The 21,111-nt window shown below is 41.3% G+C and overlaps 1 protein-coding gene across 9 annotated transcripts in view; it reads right to left on the bottom strand.

The window, feature by feature from the left end:
• The window catches only part of CHN1 (chimerin 1), a 154,058-nt gene that overhangs the window by 24,262 nt on the left and 108,685 nt on the right, over positions 1-21,111 (bottom strand). For 8 of the 9 annotated variants that reach the window (XM_026647580.1, XM_026647585.2, XM_026647581.2 and 5 more), the window contains one exon: positions 15,800-15,877. The exons of the other annotated variant lie outside the window; for it this stretch is intronic. In XM_026647580.1, coding sequence (XP_026503365.1) covers positions 15,800-15,877 — 78 coding nt within the window. The remainder of the gene's footprint in view (positions 1-15,799; positions 15,878-21,111) is intronic. 9 annotated transcript variants of the gene reach the window in all.

Genomic DNA, 21,111 nt, shown 5'->3' on the forward strand with positions numbered 1-21,111 from the left:
GATTCTTATAGCCTTATGGAAAAAGGTGAACTTTCCATCCCGAGGGCCATCCTGAACAAAGGAGTCTAGTCCTCAGGAAATGGCTTTACTTCACACGAACAGATCTGTAGGGTCAAGTGATGGAATCGTCAGCCCCACCTGACCTAGATCGGTGCAGCTGGTGTAGGCTCTCTAAGCCAGGATCTGTAAACTAGCAGACAGCCACAGTTTGCTGTGCCTCTCCTCCCCTGACCACCACTAGGGATGGGATTTCAGCACTGTGCATTAGTGCTATAAATGGAACTAAACGGCAACTGCTTTCCAACACAGAGAAGAGTATGTAAGGGAATTGGGGTCCCCTCATTTGGGATTTATGCTGCCTGTCCTCTACATATGGTCTTGCATGATATATGTAGTGGGGCTGCAGGGCTTGTGCCTAAATCAGAAAGAGCCCTGCTAGGCAAATATATTGGTACAACATATACTCCTGGGGGAATTCGGCAACAAAAAATAAAAAATTCTGTGCATATTTTAAAATTCTGCAAATTTTATTTGTCAAAATAACAATATAATCACACCGGTTTTAATTATTTTTGGTCATTTATTTCAAAACACTTGTCAGCAAGTATGTCTGTAACAATACAGACAACAACAAAAAATTCAGGAATTTTTTTTGCCAAATAGATTCCTTACTAGGCATATTAATATAGAACTCTGAGTAATTCATTTAAACTACAATATGTAACTATTTCCCGCACCCATCAGAAGCAGTGCAAAGGCTTGGAGGAAATCAGGGGTAATGGAGATGCTGAGGGAGAGGGAAGTAGATTGCTGGGAAGGAGCCTGGGTGTGAACTTGGAGGGTTGTTGGATATGGGTGGGGAAACTATGGAACAGGTTTTTTTGGGGAGGCGGGGAGGGGTTGTTAGGGAGCTTCCCCCATGCAGATCCTAGCTGATCCCTAGCCTCTCCCATTCAGTCAGGCACATCTGCCCCTTTCCCCATGTGTCCTTGCACCCCCTGTCCACATGTCCCTTCGCCCCACTCAGACACCCACTCCGCCCCATCCCCATGTGGCCCTGCACCCCTCCCCGTCTCCATGTGGCTCTGTACCCCCTCTCTTGTCCCCATGTCTCTGTTCCCGCACTCAGCCACTCCCCTTTCCTTATGTAGCTCTGCACTCCCTCCCCCATCACCATGTGGCCCTGCACCTCTCTCCGCCCTGTGCCTCCACTCCCATTCAGCCCCTGCCCCAGTCTGTCCTCTCCCACTAGTCCTTACGAGCCCGTCTGAAACCCCAGCAGCCCCACACTGTCTGTCTCCCCATAGCCCCTGTCTTCTGACCTGGCCCGACAGGTGCTGCGAAGAAGGCATGCTCTTTCTCTTTCCTAGCTGGCTTGGAGCAGATGCTGTGTTCTATCACCACATTGCCCTCTGGGGGGCAAAATGTGGAACTGCAGCAACATTTCAGCAGAAGCTTTTTTCTGAGCAAAAAATTAAAAATATGTGCAGCTCATTAATTATGTGCATGCGCAGTAGCACAGAATTCCCCCAGGAGTTTATATAGAAATGCTGAATACACACTCAGAGGTTCATTGGTTTAGTATAAAGAATTAGCCTTTTTTCAGAACAATGTTACATATTGAAAACCTATATGCATGAATTTAGTAAGTGGAAAATGAACAGGAATCAACTTAAGCAAGAACAGATTCAAAGCTAAGGAAGAAGCCAATGCTAGTCTCATTCCAGTCTTGCCTGCTTGTTCCAGTCCTTTAGCCACAATGAGCTGCCTCTGATTTATTTTAGTAGGTTTCCTGCTTAGAAAACCACAAGATTCTTAGCAGAGAAAATCATTATTTTGTTAACCAATGTAAAGGACTTTGAGTAGTTACTTGTAATAGATGATGAACTTAAATGAAATCAGTAACTGATAATCACAAAGTAATGAAATTCATAGTCAAGAATATTTTAGCCTTAACTCATTCAGTTCTGCTTAGATATTGACAGAGGGTCATCTTGCACATATATAGGCAATATCTAATCGTAAGTGGGTATAGCAAAGAGAAAGGTGAACTTTTTAAAAACTTGGGTGCCTTAAGTTAAGAATCTAAATTCATACAGTATTTAGTGGATATAAATTATGGATCTGAAGTGGCCTGATTTTCAGAGGTGTCGAGCATCCACAGCTCCACTGACTCCAGTGGAGCAGGAATAGGTCAAAATGACACTTATCTCACACAAAATGAGTATTCAGAGCAGTTCATGGAAATTTTGGTAAACATTTGGGTATTATTAAGATGTCCATAGTCCCCTAGAAATTGGTACCAATAAAGAAAAAAAGATGTAACTGCTATATGAGAGGTGTTTAGGTAAATCTAAGAGTCAGTCTGGAAACTTACTCCTGAATGTCATTGTGATTTTTATATAGAGTCAGGCTTTTAATGCGATGACAATCAGGTTTTTGTGGTATCTTCTTTGGTATTTTTAACCATAGGGTATTTGTAACTATATTAGGGTTAGACTGTGATACCAGTACTCATATTTAGCAATACCTTGCACCATGAGTAGTTCCACTGAAGTCAATGGGCTGCTTGTGAAGTATCACTGTCCAGCCTTGATATGTAACTAAAAACACATTAAAAAATATTGTTGACACTGTGTAATCCATCCCATTAACCTCTTGCCTGGCTGACCCTCAGCATCTGCTTCCTCCATTCCTGCCCCTTTGCTGTCAAACAGCTCCGGAGGAAGTCCTTTGGATTTCCTCCACTATTGGCACAAATTTACTCTCTCTTCCTTCAGCTGTATTATGTAATTTGCCAGGGAACCGTACTTTGCCACCCTCGTTGAATTACACTCCATGGCCTCCCTCTTGAAACCCTACCTCTTCCTCTCCCTACAGGATCTGGCTGACTTCTGCAAAGCCAAGCATGACATGTTCAGTAGCTGTAATCATCATTTCCCACCACCACCACCACTGAGATTTTTCATATGGTCTCCTCCTCTAATCCATCATGGCCTCTTTGATTTCTTCCTGAGCATCTATTTTTCCTTACAATATAGGCATGCTCTGGTATAGCCCATCCAAAATGTAATACCTTGATGCCACACAGAGCTAAAAAATTCCTGCCAGAAAATATGATTTTGTTGACATCAAAATCTTCCAGGGAAAAATGTATATTTTGATTAATTTTTTTGATTTTCTGGTTTTGAAAAACAAAACAAAAATGCTATTTTGAAATTTTTATTCTTTTCCTTTTGCTCAAAAATTCATGTTAGCATTTGCAGTTCTAAACTTTTCAGAATTTTTTGTTCCCTGAAATGGTTTCATCTTTTGACTTTTCATTCCAATTCAGAATGGAAACTAAATTCCGCACAGGATGAAAATTTTGTTTCTCAAATGGGTCTAATGCCACGTGCCTCTCCAGTTAGTGGTCTCTCTCTCACTTCACCCGCAAAATCATTGAATGGGCCACGTATAGCCCTTCCTATAACCAGGAGCGGCGCCAGGGTTTTTGCCGCCTTAGGCGGCAGTGCTCCTCCTCTGAGCATTCGGCGGCAGGGGTCCTTCCGCTCCGCGTCTTTGGGGCACTTCGGCGGCGGGTCCCGGAGCGAGTGAAGGACCCGCCGCCAAATTTCCGCCGAAGACCCGGAGCGGAAGGACCCCCCGCCGCCGAATTTCTGACGAGGACGGCAAAATGCCGCCCCCGAAAACCTGCCACCGTAGGTGACCGCCTAGGGTCACCTAGTGGAAGCGCCAGCCCTGCCTATAACTCTCTCCTGGATCCCTGGCAATCTGGTTTCTGTTTTCTCCTCTCCATTGAAACTGCCCTCACTAATATCTCTAATAAACTCATGCTGGCCAAATGCCTGGGCCTCTCCTCCATTCTAATCCCTCTTGACCTGTCTGCTGCTTCTGCCAATCATATCCTACTTCTTAACATCTTGCTTTCATGACCGCATCTTACTCTGGTTCTCCTTCAACATCTCTTTTGGTGGGCCCTCCTCTTTTCCTCTCCCACTCCATGTGGGAATGGAACAAAGCCCAGCCTTGTCACCTCCTTTTCTACCTTTACACAATATCCATCCTTCTATTGATGACTCACAAATCTACCTGGCTACTACAGCCCTTTCTCCTGCCGTCCAGTCCAGGCTGAGGACTGTCTTTCTGACATCTCCTGCATTACTCATTGTCAAATCAAACATACATGGCTAAAAGTGAACTTCTGATGATGCATCCTCTCAACCCCTTCCTACTTCCCCCAATTCTTGGTCACTGTTGACAATAACAAGATCTACTTTGCTACTCAGGCCCAATACCTTGGGATTATCTCAGGCTTGGTCTACACTTACCCCCCAATTCGAACTAAAGTAGGCAACTTCAGCTACGTGAATAACGTAGCTGAAGTTCGAAGTACCTTAGTTCGAACTTACCTCGGTCCACACGCGGCAGGCAGGCTCCCCCGTCGACGCCGCGGTACTCCTCTCGTCTAGCTGGAGTACCGCAGTCGATGGCGACCACTTCCTGGTTCGACTTATCGCATCCAGACAAGACGCGATAAGTCGAACCCAGAACTTCGATTCCCAGTCGCCGAACTAGCGGCTGGGTGTAGACATACCCTTAGACTCCTCACACTCTCTTATCCCAGGCTGTATACAAATCCTGTCACCACTTTTTGTATAATGATTCTAAAAAATGAGGCTCTTTCTATTTACAGAGTTGAATGTGAATATTGAATACTGTGATCTATTAATCTCTGACTTCCCTGACTCGCTGAAAACTAGTAGTATCCCAGAAGTTATACCTTTTTTCCTTAAAAAGCAACTGCCATACGCAGATTTTACTGCCTTATAAGATGTGAAAGCGGAATTGCCAATTTGTAGCTTCACACTCCAAAAAAATTCTTATTTTGTCATGCTTTTTCCATGATCTTTCATCCAGGAAGTTCTTGGAAGAGAGGGAACAACCAATTTATCAAGATCTATTTTTAATTTATAAAATTTAATGCTAATGTATAAAATTTGACTTAACTAACCAGTTTTAAAAGAATAAACCTGCCTCAAAAGCACACTAAATTCGACCACAGCTCCCTCCCCAAAGCCTGGGAAAATAGGAGAGTCTCATATTATGGCTTAAAGTACAACAGACTATCTCTGTCAGATCAAACAGGAAAACAAGTTTCAGAGTTGAGTGTCCTCCATTTGTATTTAAATGTTTAACTCTAGGCACTTTTATTCTGAGTTCTCCACATATATGGGGTACATTAGATTGACAAAACTGTGATGGGACATGGAAAGATAGCTTGTCTCTGAGGTTTGCAGAATTCTTAATTCTTTTACTGAAAGCCATTTTTCTATACATAGGAAAAAAACTGCTGCACTCCAGTGATTTATAATCATATCTATTTTTGTACTGTATTTAATTCGTTTAATTAGAGCATTAGGTAGTGCTTATATGTCCAAGGTCAGACATTTAAAGAGTCCCAATAAATAATTTCACTGAGGGCTCTGATGACAGCATATACCACAAGCATGACATCCTCAAGCAGGTCTCACTTGCAGTGATATTTGAGGCCTTGGTAAAATAGGTCAGTGACATACCAGCCATAAGAGTTAGCTATCTATATCTTTCTGGGGTCCATCTTTCTGCATATTATCTTTTGCCTTTTGAAATTATTAGGCTGCTCTTAGGATAGCTTGACTGTAATATGAGAGACAAGAATGACCCAGCATATAAATAAAATTCATAATCACTAATGGAATAAAACAGGTAGACTTATGTTACACTCAAAATTAAACAAATTAAGAAACTCTAGCTTTCTTATTTTACCTAGCAAAATCTTCTAGAAGTTATTCTAACGAACATTTAGAAAAAACAAGAGAGTTTATGAAGGAATGCAATAAAAATGCTTCAGAAATGTGATGTGATAGAAAAAGATTAATTTGGAGAGCTTCATTAAAGCCAGCAATGAGAAGTACGGAGGGTTGGATGTGACAAGTGAGGTATGTATAGTTTACCACTGAAGCATACAAACCATAGTCCTAATGACTGTGCCTTGAGACAAAAAAAGTCTTCACGATTTATAAACTAAAGCCAGTAGCCACTATGCCAGTTCCTGAGGGCATCAGCTTTTTCTTCATCTGTGTCAGATGACACCCATACTTTTTATATTGCAATGTAGCTTATTGTATGTACATCTCATTTAGGTGTCAGTCAGAATAACAGTTTCTGACAAATCCATACATTTAGCAAATATGTCATGCATTAATTTAAAAAATAACATAGAACAACACTGCAAGGGTACCTCCTGGGGTTCATAAGCTAAGTGGCCTGAGGCCTGGCCAGTGGTTGGAGGGGAGACCTCCAAGGGAAAAGTGTTGCAGGAAATAGAGTTCCTAATAATTTGTAGTCTGATGCCACTTTTGTGTAGACAAGACTAAGGGCTTGTCTACACAGGGCTTTAGTTTGCATCTGCAAATTTTAGTCCACACTAGTGTGTTGTGCACTAACTGGCCTGCGAGGACCCTGCTGACATGCACTAAAAGTTCCCTAGTGTGAATTAATGCAATTAAGTCCTACTACATTAACATGTACTAGGGAACTTTTAGTGTGTGCCAGAAGGGACCCCACAACCAGTTTGTGTGCGACATGCTAGTGCAGGCTAAAATTTACACCCCTGTGGTGCAGACTAAAGCTCTGCACAGGCAAACCCTAGGGCGTTATTAGCTCAGAGGACCTAGCTGAATTCCAATGTCAGCAACTAAATTCTGCCTGTTTAAATTTTCCATGTAGTTAATATTGGATACAATATTCTTCTATTTTTTATATGTAAATGTATTCTATGGCATTTTAAAGTATGTCAGCTTGAATGATTAACTCAACCTGTAGTATGCTCACTGCCACAATGGATTTTACCAAGCACTGGAATAAAGGTGCCGCTCTAGCATGCCATAATTTCTATAAGAAAAGTACTCTATATCCATATCTGGTCTGACAATGAAGTCACACAGATGCAAAGGGTGAAGGAAATAGATGCCAACAAGAAATGAATCAACTCAAATATCAATTTGGCCAAAATTCCTATATAATCTTTAAAATAATGCTTTGTTGTTAAAAGCAAAGAGAAGTTAAAAGGCCACCAAGGCCACACAGCGCATCAATGGAAGAACTGTGATTAATATACAGTATAGTTGCTTTTATTTGACGATATAATAGAAGTGAAGGCTATGGTATACGCTCTCTTAAAAGTGTGCTGACTGTACTTGTATCAACGATGGTGTCAACTTCCCAGAGCTAGTCTTGAATTGTGCCAACAACTTTGTTCAGCACTTCTTGAGAGGAAGGGACATTCTGCACGGAGTGCACCATCATTCAGAGAGTTGAGTATAAATAGGACCTTTATCAGGAAAGAGCTCATTGTCTTGAATGTTGAGCAGGCGAACATTCCTCCAGGTCCTCACTCATACCAAGCCAGGAGCGCTGTCAAGTCTTTTTACTTCCTGCTTTGTGCTGATCATGTCAGCAGGAATGTGAACAACTGGGAATTATACTGAAGTAGTGTGCTATAGCAGGACCAATGCAGGAAGCAGAAGAAGAGAGAGAGAGAGAGAAAGTATAATTTTTTGCAAATTCAACAAAAATGATGACATTTCTTTGAGCAATGGAATAATGGATTTTTCTTTAAATTGATATTTAGAATCTGAATCACATGCCCCATTTTAACAGAAGATCTACATCACTTGATACAGTGTCCATGTAAAATACAACAGTTAGAAACTGGAGTTGAAAACCAAATAGAGTTCTTAGATTTAAAGCTATGAAGTAAAAGAAATGTAAAATATTCCTCTGAAAAGGCAGATGATAAAGGGACTTCACTTTGCTATGTGCTGCAGCTAATTTGGAGAAAAGCAACTGATAAGAAGCTATGACACACTATGTATGCTCCTTGAGGCAAATGCCTTGACTGCCTCATTACAGCCTTTCTAAACTTCACCATGTAAGTGAGCTAGTCAGCTCCCAGGGCCATGCACGTGCAAGGGCATGAGACCTAGAAATAGAGATGTGTAAAGCTCCTTGTGTCTGTATACAGTACTTTGAGTAAAACAAGGATTTGAAGAAAATGCTATTTTATTTTTTAAACATAGGAGGAAAGCTTGAAATTGAGGACTGTCATGTGAAAAGAAGTGGTAAACTAGTTTTGTGCTGCATAAAGACATTGCCTTGGAAAAGCTAGGGCAAATGTACCAGTAATTGAACATTTCTGTTGGAGAGAATGCACCAAAGCCTAAACCTTCCTGGTATTAAGTTATCTTATGATCTATTATTAGTTTCAAAAGCAGAGATACAGAATCTCTGAAAACTTCCTTGAAGCCTTGAGGAACTTTTAAAAAGTTTTCTTCACTCTGGATTTATGTGAAGAAGAGCTTTTTTCACCTTTGAATAATTTTTAAAGTTCTAAATGTCTAAAAGAAACCTCAAATTTCTCAGGGTTCTCTTATCTCTGAGAATGTGTAAAGAGACAGGCTATGTTTTTTAAAAACTAGAGAGACACTCAGTTTGTTATCAGAATGTTAATTTGCATGTAGTGACTCCTTTAAAGATATTCTGAAATAATTTAAGAAGCATAGATCCAGATCCACAGTTGTTGTAAATCAGTATAGCTCTATTTACTTCAATGGAACCAGGCCAAAAATACACCAGCTCAGGATCTGGCCCATAGTTTCCAAACAATCAGATATGAAACCATATAGATTAGTATGAGAAGCTATGAAAAAAATGCATCCAATGAACATTTGAAGGGTCTCCCACATGGTTGTTTTTTTCTCTGTAACATACGCGCTGTACTTCATCTTTCAACTCTAATAAGTCTTAGACCAGGTCTACACTAGAAATTTTTGCCAGGATGATAATGTCAGGACAGCGATTCTTCACTACATTCTTATACCAACAGAAAGCCCGAACGTGGATGCAGTTATACTGGCAAACAAGTGCTTTTGCCGGTGTAGCTTATTTTGTTCAGGGGACTGATATAAACTATACTTTTGCTGGTATAAGCTGTCTCTTCACTAGAGGGGGTCTGTTGGTATAGCTATATGATCAAACCCTTTCTAACACAGAACTGCCCTCACTTCAGTCTCCACTTGGGTAACACTTTTAAGGCCATATTCTGCCTTCAGTGACACGGTGCAAGCCCTTTGCCTTCAGTGTAATGGAGAACAGTATTTTGCCCTTCAATGTTGAGTTCTGTGTTATGATGACACAAATATTAGATACATGCTAGGGAACCACAAAAAGAGGGTTAATCAGCATCTCTGCTAACAAATTAAATGGAAAATTGTGTCTCAATGGAACAAAGTTTTGGTTTTAAAGAGATTAAGTTAGCATGTGCATCAGTAATTTACCATAGTAGTCTTGCAACCAGTAATACAAGCATGTTAAATTAACCAGTCATGCTCTGACAGACACTAAGTAGCATAGCAACAAAGACAACAGCATGGCAATTGCAAATGCTGCACAAAAAAGTTAGATAAATGTTCTTCTGGAAACATATTTCCTTTTTATCCATCACAAAATAAGTAAGACGACATACTAGGGAAAAAACACAGGAAAATGTATATACTGTAACATACAATTCCAACCCTTCTTCGACAGACATTAACACCTCCTTGCTCAGTGAAGCAGTACAGGACTAATCTAGGTAGAAAAGTATTTTTGCACCTTGAAATAGGGACATTTATGACATATCTGCAGAGTTCTTCTCCTAGCAAGATTCACATTCCACAAGAATCAAGATGCTGGTGGTATACCCACAAACAAGTCAAGGGAGATCAAAATTATCAATTCCCTAAGGACTGTGAATCATACAATCCAGAGAAGGAAAAGACCTCCTAGATTATCTAGCCCGACTCCCTAACACTGTAAAATTGTTCCCTACAGTATATTTGCTAGTGTTTTGTCCAGTCTTGTTTTAAATATGCCTAGTGATGGGCCTTCCACTACATACCCTTGGGAGATTATTCCACAGGCTTAATACATCTCCCTGACAGGAAGGTTTTCCTGATGTTCATCTTAAAAAAAATTTCTTTTCTTACTTTCCTCCCATACCTCCTGATTATATTCCCTTTTTATGACCCTAAATAATCTCTCTTTCCCCTGCCTTGGTGTTTATGTCCTTCAACAATTATTACAAATTATCATTCTTCCCCAACCTCAATGGGAACAGCATGTTCAGCCTCAGCAGCAGGGAGATGGTGGGGGGATACAAATATTACCATGACAAGATATGGGGTGGGGAGAAGAAAGAGGGGGAAAAGCTCTATATCACTGTAGCATTTTAGGAATGGGGGTGGCTCAACTGAGGAAAATGTGGAGGGATTCTCAGGGCTGTGGAATCAAGCAGACATTCCCATGGAAAGAAGTTGCACATTCCCCCAAACTCAATACATTCAGTCTGAAAAGAATGTTTCACATTTCTTTATTGCGCATGCTCAGGGACCCAAGACAAGCCTCAAGTCCCTCATTCTGGGCATGGCTCTATAGATCACTTGTCTGATCTGGTCTTCAAAATTTGGTTTGGAATAAGTATGTGGCTGTGAGATCATATTGTCCAGGAGCATAATCCAATTTCTACTGCCCCTGTCCCAATACTGGTTGGTAGTCTGATTCTGCAGCCAGTTCAAGTCCTTGGTCTTAATCTTAACATTATTTAATTGATAAGGTCTCAGCTACATTAGAAACTTCATCTCCAGCTACAAACTACCAAAACAATTGTGCTCTCCTGGGACAACACAGTTTACAGAAACTAGAAGAGAACACGTAACAGGTACAGACAAAGAATTAGCAGTTGAGGTATCCAACTGCAGCATGAACCTCAGGAGGAGATTAGACAAATCCAGTCTGATCACTTTAGGAAATGCTGCAAAACCTTCCTATTTGGCAAAGCTTTTCCACCATAACCAGAACATCATCTGCAGCTTCAACTATTCCTCTCTTCCCTGCTTCAAAAAACAAAGAAAAAACGAACACTCAGAACAGACCTGTCTTTAGCCCCAAAAGGGAAGACACTCATTCTATGGTATTGGGTTGCAGCACAAAACTGATAAGCAGATTTCAGTAGTTGTTGAGTCATGTCCATAATGGGAAATAAATCTAAATATAGAGAGGCCTTGATATGGTTGATGGCAGGTTGGAATCATAAAGATGATTCAACAGATGGCCCTGGTTTGTTTTGACAATTGAAATATTATACAGTATGCTGGACTACACAAATGGGATAAATGGACTGAAAGTAAAATACACCAAATACTCAATATGGCCAGATCTAGTTTAAGCCACATTTATCATCTCAGTTCACTCTCAAGTCTCACTATTTAATTACTGTTAAATAAAATGTCATTTTAAGCAAATTCCTTGTAATTGCTATGTTTGGAATTACTTATTTTGCTTTTAATAATAACGTTTATGTAAAAAAACAGAAAAGCAGATGTGCTTATATTTTATCAATATAAATATATTTAACATTTACCTCTTACCCTGGAGGTTATATATTAAAAACTCACTCTGGCTTGCCATTTATAAGTTGTCATCCCTCTTTTTTACTTACGGAGATAAATTAAACAGAATTTGGCCACAATGAATTTGCATTTGAGACGTGTAAACATCACATCATAACTGCACAATCTAGAAAATATTATAGTATTTGCAAAATGGTGATCATTAACTGTACTAACATGGTCCTACTTACAGAGCTCAGAATCATCCACAGCAAATCAGGCTGCCCACTTAGGGCAGAAGATAGCTTTGGGATGCTAACTGGACTTTCAGGTGGCTTAAACAACACCGTGCGTCCAAAAACAATTATGTCAACACAGAGTTGAACTCTAATATTTTAACCCCTTTTTCTAATTCCACATCAAACAAAATCGGAGTTAGCAGATTTATTGGTGACAACTCTGGATGATTTGAAGGGGACAGCTGTTGTGTTTGTGATATAGTCCCATAACCACTGGTATTTACAATTTCTTCACCTCATTATTCAACAAAAGATTATTTCTGCTACTGCATTACAATATTTCTAAGTATTTTAAAGTTTGCTAGAGGCAGCAGCCAAGTCTTCTGCCATTTTGCATGCACCCAGTAGCCAGCAGAAGAATTCAATAAGCCTCCACTATCCAACCGCTGCCTGTTCCCTGACTGCCCCCCCCCCCGAAATTGTAAATACCAGTGGTTATGGGACTATATCACAAACTGCTTTCCAAGATGATGGCCATGGTTGTAATAGCACATGCAACAAAAATAATTCTCCATTTCCTAGGGTTACCATCCGTCCGGGTTTCCCCGGACATGTCCGGCTTTTGGGTCTTTAAATAGCCGTCCGGGGGGAATTTGTAAAAAGCTAAAAATGTCCGGGATTTCCCCCCGGACGGCTATCTAAAGACCCAAAAGCGGCTGACAGGGCAGCCGCGCCGGATTGAGCCGCTCACTTGGGGCCGCTCCGGCAGCAAAAGCCCCTCCCCCGCTTCCCCCTCCCTCCCCTGCAGCTTCAGCACGCCAGTAGCAAAACGGGAGCAGGAGCTGTTTGTGCCGCTACAAGTCAAGGGACAGGGAGCAGGGGAGGGTTGGATGGGGTGGGGGTTCTGGGGGTGGCCTGTCAGGGGGCAGGGGTGTGGAGAGGGATTGGGGCAGTCAGGGGACAGGGAGCAGGGGAGGGTTGGATGGGTCAGGGGTTCTGGGGGTGGCCTGTCAGGGGGCAGGGGTGTGGAGAGGGATGGGGCAGTCAGGGGACAGGGAGGGTTAGATGGGTTGGAGGTTCGGGGGGGGGGGCAGTCAGGGAACAGGCAGCGGTTGGATAGGCGTGGGAGTCCCGGGGATCTGGCGGGGGCAGGGGTGTGGATAGGAGTCAGAACAGTCAGGGGACAGGTAGGGTGGGAGGGGGTCTCAGGAGGGGGCAGTTGGGGACAAAGATAAGGGAGGCTTAGATAAGGGGTGGGGTCCCGGGGGGTGATTAGGGGCAGGGGTCCCAGGAAGGGGCGATCAGGGGACAAGGAGCAGGGAGGGTTGGATGGGTTGGGGATTCTGTGGGGGGCAGTCAGGGGGGTGGGAATTGGGAGGGAGTGGCTAGGGGGCGGGGCTACACCCCCCCCTCCCCCGGAGTGTCCTCTTTTTTGAAAGTTCAAATATGGTAACCCTACATTTCCTCTCCCCCAACTGTGCTAGTGAGGCACTTACCTCAAGTGCTTGGTGAGACAGTCTAATAAATAAAATAAATTAATAACACCTCAGATGTGTCTACCTGCCTTTTACCCCAAAGGAATCAAAAGCATATTACTGAATGTACATACACAACGCTAAGCAGCAGTTCAGACAGGAAGTAAAGAAGCCTCCCATTTTCAAGTGCAAGATGCAGAAGGAATCTAGGGAAAAAATAGGACATTCCCAGGTTGAAAGTCTTCCAGGCCACCTCTATCCTTGCAAAAAGTGATGGGACAAGGTAGAGCATCAGCCTGGAAAGGGTTAAGAGATCCCTGCCTATCACATGGCTGGCAAGGAAGAGGAAGCTGAAGTGTGTATCCTCTCTTCCCCTGGTTGGTGGATGCAAAGCAAAAGGCCTCTGGAGACTACATCCAGCTTGGTCCATCAAGTTGCTTTATTTTGTGTTCAAACAATAAATCGTGCCCTGAGGCAAGGACCTTCACAATGACTTGGACAGGGTGTTTGCTTCCTTTCCTGAGCTGGTAAAACAGCCCACCACCCTGCTAGTGACCTGAGATATTTAGTTAGGTGATTTAAAATGATTATATCTATACTTTTAGGATGACAATCTGACTGTCATACTGAGCAACAATGCAGGGAGCCACATAATCTACTGCTTGCTGTTGGTTTCAGATCTATGGCACCATAAATTTGGAGGGTTTATAGTTTAAAAAAAAGAAACAAAAATAAGGATTTTTAAAGCCATTGTAAACGGAGGTGACGGCCAGACTTTAAGCCTATCATTCAGGACAACATCCCTTTAACAGGTAAATTTACCACTGGCACACAAGCTTCTGTTCTTGTGAAGAATTAGCAGATTTTTAAAAATTTATTTAACAAAAGGTATCTGTTTACACTGACTTCATTGTAATGGCTTGGTGGAAGAAATGGTGTACTTTTAATAGGTGTATTTTTCTAACAGGAATACATTTAAGGGAAGAGCAGTACAACAGTGATAACAATAATAATCTTCACAGTGGAAAGTTTGTGCAGTATTTACTACTTAAGATCAGGCACTATGTTTAAGCGGCTAGCATAACAAATTAAAATTTACAAGGACAGTGCTATAGAAAATCTATTTCAGAAAAGAAGTAGACTAACAAGAATCAGACCATCAGAGTATTTCCAGAACAGAACAGAAATATATTCTATTTCATACAGCAGCTAAGAAAGAAAGCGGTATACAAAATTAAACATAAGAAGTATTTTATATATACAGGTATTCATGGGAAATCAGTATCTATTAGCACCTATTATTATCCTCAAAATCTAAGGCAAAGGTCTCAGTTGCAAGGCAACATTTTAAATCACCTGTACAACCCAGGTTCTTGCAAAAATATACTGTGGATTTAATTGACAGCCAGCAGGATTATTCTGTGCCAAATGTTCATATTAAATGCTAATTTTCTATTTTTATATAATTTTGTATACATTTTTCAAAATTATACTTATTGGAGGAGTCCTGTTCAGTAAAACATTGTGATCATAAAGGTTTCCAATTTTAGTGATGGTATAAACTTGAGAGCTAGAAGCCATATTAAAAAAAAAAATCAAATGAGGAGTGTCGACTACTGGAAATGTAAGTAAAAGTAAAATATCAGATGGAAATTGAAACAGAAAATAAGTGAATGTCATCAGATTTCTTGCCAAAATATTCAAGATTTCCCCCCCACCCTAACATTTTAAAAAAATCTGTAGGGGAAAAAAACCACCAACAAAAAAAAATCCGTGTTCTAGGCACTCAGTGTAAAGTTGATATAATCACTCAGTTCACTTATTCAGTTTTGCATATACAGACTGCCTATTATGTGATGAATTTGGTTGCAAAAAGCTGAATTTCCAAGACTTTATATGATAGTTACAACAATCATATACACAGAGTACATGTATTGTCATGCGTATCTCTTAATGGATGAAAGAGGAATATATTTATAAAAACACAGTAGAACAATAATTAGAAGCTACATAAAAGTAAAAGCAAATTATATTAAAATGAAGAGTAGGTGCTAGTGTCAGCAGCTTCAATAGTCCCCTGGTAAGCCATACTCCTTTCATCAGAGTCAATTCATTAACACAGGAGAAAAGCCAGAAACTAAGGGAAATGCAGACCATCTGCTCAATCCAGATGCAACAGAACATGCTTCTTATATCCAATGCTATTTACCAGCAACAGAGATAAAATCTGTTTAATCCTCTAATCAAAGACTGAACAAACGTCTTTTGACATCTCTGTTTCACAAATAAAAATTAAACTAAAATAATTATAATTAAAAGATAACTTTCTCACTGCATTTCACTGTTAACTTTTCTTTCTCTATATATAGAAACAATTTTAATTAACATAGATACCCCAGGTACAATAAGTAGGATCACAACAATTAAATGTATTTAAGCATTCCACAATTTTTTTGCCTCTAATTTATGTTTTTAAATGTCTAATTGCTTTAACTAGCAAGAATATTTTAGCTGAAGTGTTTAAGTTTTTAAAAAGCCTGCAGTCTTGAAGCTATTCTAGAACTAAAAAACATTTTCTGTAGTTATAAGTTGAAAAAAGTAGGATAATTCTTACCTTGAAATTGTGAACCTTTTCATATTTTGGAATATGTTCATTTTCTTTCAGAGTTGCTCTTCTGACAAGTGATGTCAACTGTGAATAAGCAAAGAGTTTAAGAGGTTGCCAAATTGTCACAGATGACTTCTGAGAACCCAGTTTCATTCCCAAGGCTGCTATCAATAAATCTTGTTGACGGCTCTCTTGTTTTGAGTTGTGAACTGCAGATCTATTAGCTTTTTGCCCTGACCAAGACTCTTTGGATGGCATTTTAGAATTGACAGGAAATAAAAATAAAAAGCTGTATTGATCTGTGTTCTCTGTAGATCAATCTGAATTCAAAAAACAGAAACAAACATTTCAGAAACCTAAACTGATCTGGAGAAAGACACTTTCATAGTGATGATAATGATGCACTTCTTATAAAAAGGCTGACGTAACTAGGCAGATTCTTCTTGCTTCTGTTTTTAAAGGGCTCTAATATGAGCTTGAAAAATGTAAAGGTCTATATACCAATAAAATTGGAGTTAGTATTAATGTAAGAAAGCTCAGCGTCTCTTCATCCATTTAAAAAAACATGTTATTTAGTAAACTAATGCATTTCTAAAAGCTCTCATTCCTACTCAATATACTGATGCCCATTTTGAATGAAAGATGCTCACATACTGCATATAATCAGTTTCTAGCAACAGACACTCTGCTAACCTCAGTCTAGCAAGAAGGGGGTGGCAGGGTGGGCTTTAGCAGTGAGGGATGGATTAGACTGGTCACATTACAAAGGCAGATAGCCAATGAAAAAACAGCAATAGTATTCAAGTACTGTATTCCTTAACTCACTCACTCTCCCTCCTCCCGTGTAAGACTTACTTGCTGGCTCAAGGAAAAATATCAGCAGGAAGATAATGAGCAATGAATGAGTCATGCATCATTACAAAATGGCATCTTTTTGCCATTTAAAAGCTGAGGAGACAGTAATACATTTTCATGCTTAAAAATACTGTGAAAAGATAACCCAGGAGAGACTAAAGAAACAGCTCTATTTTGTGCTAACTACGAAGTGATGCTGGCAACTGGAACCAAACTGTATTAATGCTGAGCATAGCAGTCAGTGCAGATTGTTTTTCATTTATAATGACACTATTCTTGTGTTTGTTGTGTGGAAGTAGAGCAAGGCCTGGCTGCTCTCCGACAGTTACATGTGTTTTAAAAATGTGTGTAATAAACTAATTCTACTGAGTGGAAGTGTCAGCTTTTTCTTCTCTCCAGTGGAGATCTCAGCACTTAAAATGTACCACCAAGATCTCACCTCTTTAAACCACCTTTTCCACCCAAAGATCTGGGACTAGATTCGCTGTTGCCCTGCACATTGCGTAGTTGTGCACATCAGCACAAAATGAGTGCAAAGTGGGTGTAAAATGCTACCAGGTCAGAAGGGTAGCGTTTCACACCCATTTAGCACTGGTGTAAACAATTACAGAACGCTAAGGGCACTGCAGGAGCTGGCTGCTACGGTTGTGGCCCTGCATGCACAGACTTGACCAACTAGCCAGGGTGCAATCCCCATTTACTCTTCCTCCTCCATCTAACTCCAACACCACAAGCACTCCCCCCCTCTGCAGTAGGGGAGAGAGATGACCAGTTTTTATACACCACCAGTCTGTGTGATGCCTAAGACCAGGGCCGGCTCTGGCTTTTTTGCTGCCCCAGGCAAAAAAGCCTCCGGCCGGAGCCGGGGGGGGGGGGGGGGGCGGGGGGGGGGCCGGGGCCCCGGCGGCGGGGGGGGGGGTGCCGGGGGGGAGGGCGGCCGGAGCCCTGGGAGGAGGGCGGCGAGCCCCGGCGGGGGCTCGGCTCTCCCCCCCGGCGGCCAGAGCGCCGGGGGCAGGGCGGCGAGCCCCGGGGGGGGCTGGGCTCTCCCCCCCCCCGGCGGCCAGAGCGCCGGGGACAGGGCGGCGAGCCCGGCTGTGGCCCCGCTCTCCCCGGCGGCCGGAGCGCCGTGCCGCCCCCCTCCAGGTGCCGCCCCAAGCACCAGCTTGGGTGCCTGGAGCCGGCCCTGCCTAAGACACACAGGGATGTGAAGGCTGAAGGGCAGAAACTGTGTGGAGCCAATTGATGTGAGCTTGAGAATCAAGGTGCTTGAGCAGGATTTTCTGATTTTCCTTCTTGGCCAATATCTCTTGTCGGGTTTGCAAAATATCCTGAACCTCAAATCCAGGCTGGTTTAGATGCAATACAGATGCTTTGCCCAATGCTACAGCTAGGATATTGCTTCTGAATAGCCATGAGCCAACATGTTGGCTACAGGCTGCAGTTGAAATGCAGTGGTGGTTCCTAGACTGGCCACATAAGCAGTTCAATTAAACTCAGACAGGGGATTGGTTAGCCAGACTCTGAATACTGCTGCCCAAATTTCTTGTTGGGGATCTGTTCCTGCCATCACTCTATTGAAAAATAACTGTCCAACTGCTGCCAGGATCTATCGGTTTTAACCACTCCTCTCCGCAGCGGTATCTGGCCTTAGTTTTGACATACCTAATGTGAATCGGTGTCCATTTATTGTGCTCTCTTATCTCTGTCCTGGTTTGTTGAGCCACACATAGTGGAATAGATGTGGTGGGGAGGGGACGGTCCCAGGCAGGTAGCAGTGGTTGGGAAAGGCTACCATAGCACAGATGTGGAAGCAGGTGGGGAAGGAGATGCTCACACAGGTGAGGTGGAAGCTGGATGGGCCATTCAACTCACACACTTCAGGGAGCTGAAATTCTAGGGCTTATCCCAGCCACAAATTTCTGGCTAAGATGACACATCACAATTTCACCCCTAACCTACCATACCTGGCAGCATTCACTATTAAATAATGTACAGGTAAATCCACAACAGTGGAGTACATCTGTTCCAAAGGGCTCCCAGTGACAGCCAGCTCAGCAAAGGAGAGACTGGTCCTGGGAACCAAAGATCTGTCTCAGATGACATTGTGGAATACTAATGCCAGTAGGCCAGCCAACTAGCCCCCAACTTCCTCTTCACTTCACTCACCCCTTTAAAAAAAATAAAATCACAGACACTGCTCTGAAGATGCACTGAACTAGCAAGAAAATAATATATTTTCCAGTTCCATTACTAGAAGAAATAAGCCAGCCATTCTTTAATGGTAAATTTGCACTCAGACAATTATCAGAACATGCCACTGTTAGTTCTTATAACACTATAAATAAATGATATTACTTAAGAAGTAATATAAATCATTCTGATTTTTCCTTTTCATCCTCTGGCAAAGTTTGACATACTTTTTTCTTAGCTGTCAATTTCCTTTTTTCTATTTCTAAAAGACGGATTTATTTTCAATTACACTTTAGAATCACATTAGTAGAAAATGATTTCTGGGTCCTAGAAAATTAAATCTAGAGAACACCAATAAAAAGGTAAACAAAACCACCTAACAGGGAAAGGTCACCCTCTCACTGCTGTAATTATGAAAAAGGTTTGTAATCTAAAAAGTAGCTTTAAGATAAAGTAGTGTTAGAATTAAAATGCATTGTTAGAAAAATCTACCTACAATTGGTTATTAGTCTTGCATAAAGTAGCTTCACATTGTTTATTACAAGGTTGTTTTCTGATGATTACACACACATATATATACACTATATATAGATACAAATACTGCACATACCTTATACCTGTATTTTTATATTGTATATGATGTAATACAATCAAACCAATCTAACTATGTTAAACAAAGTTGCAAAATCAGGCATTAAAAAATTAGGAAAAATAGTATGTGATCATGCAGTTAAAGACTCCTACGTATACGCATAAGAGGCCAAAATTAAGATTGCACAGGAAACCTTCATTCTGGCAGTTCCTAACGAGTACTTGGCTTTGCAACCTTAATGTTCTTTTATTGCAGTTTTTTTGTATGTTATTTCCTACTTTTAAAAAAAATGAAAAAACAAAAATTCCATTATGTGAAGCCATATTGACCCAAAGCTTGGGTCATTAGCAGGATTCAGACCTACAGACCTCTACCATACGAGCTAAAAGACTGAGTAACTATTAGTAGGCTGTTATCCTCTATGTGGACCAGCCACTAGAGTGACTAGATGAGATACACTCTTTGCCAGTGGGTTTCACAGGTATTTGCTGTATGGAAATGTGGTTTAGTGGTTACAGATCCTACTGCTCCTGTGCCCTTAGCCTGTTTGTCCCCTCGGCTCCTAGCCACCCCACCCCACCCCAGCTTCTGCCCTGTCTTCCCCTCTGTTCCTACCCTACCCCCTACCCCTCAGCCTCCTGCCTCCCTCTCCTCCTTTCTGCCCCTCCACCCATTGGCCCTGGCCCTCCCTCTCCTCTCATCCACCCCATAGCTCCTGCACCCCTCTCCCACCTCCCACAGCTCCTGCCACACTCCCCTCTGCTCCTACCCTACCACCCATCCCCTGGCTCTTGGCTCCCTCCACCAGTGTGGCCCCTTCTTTGCTCCTGCAACCATGACCTCTTATCACAGTGCATCTCTTACCAACATACAAGCATCTATAACCACTACCTAATAAAAGGGACCGTTGTGCTCTTTTTTCTTTTATTTTGAAGTCCTTTGTACTGTTGCAGTATTTGCTACTCTAGTTTTTCTTGTGACCTGGTTTTTCTAAATAAGATTTAATTGGGATATATACACTTATTTTTGCTAGTCTCAGAACCAGTGAGATCTTATTTTACTATGTATCATCTACAGAAATGTTTTGTACAGTGTTCCATGGCTTACAATGCACTCTAATGTGTCACTTTCCGAGCAGCTAGCAACAGTCATGTTATAAAGCTTATCTCAGTCACCACATAATAAAATAGGTATCATACATGATATTTTTCTAAAATGGTAAGCCAACACATTCAGTATGTGTCAAATAATAAAATAAAACTACTCAGTGGGAAATTATGATAATAGACCATTCCAGATGCATAGATAAGCTCTCTAAAATCAGAAAATGCCAAAGTCAAGCTCGTGTGGGCAACCTTTCCTCTCGCTTCCTGTGCATGTTCATTATAATAGAGTGTTCAGTATTAGGACCACCTGGGTCCTCTTTCAATTACAATATCATACTATATTTTTCAACCTTAGATACACATATGTAATATCTTGCAGTTTTTGTCATTCTCATAGGCATTTTTACTCTTGTAATGATTCAATATACTTTTCTTGATTTAGACTTTGTATATAATAAATTCTCTGTACTCTAAGGAATGTATTTTAATAATAGTCAGCAGCTATATTATTTACATTTTCTTTACAATCAGCAGCACAGCCTCCCTTACACATGTGTCAGGGAATGAGATTTTAA

Source organism: Terrapene carolina, unplaced genomic scaffold, assembly GCF_002925995.2.
Source record: "Terrapene carolina triunguis isolate 2854851 unplaced genomic scaffold, T_m_triunguis-2.0 Scaffold62, whole genome shotgun sequence".
Classification (NCBI taxonomy): domain Eukaryota; kingdom Metazoa; phylum Chordata; order Testudines; family Emydidae; genus Terrapene; species Terrapene triunguis.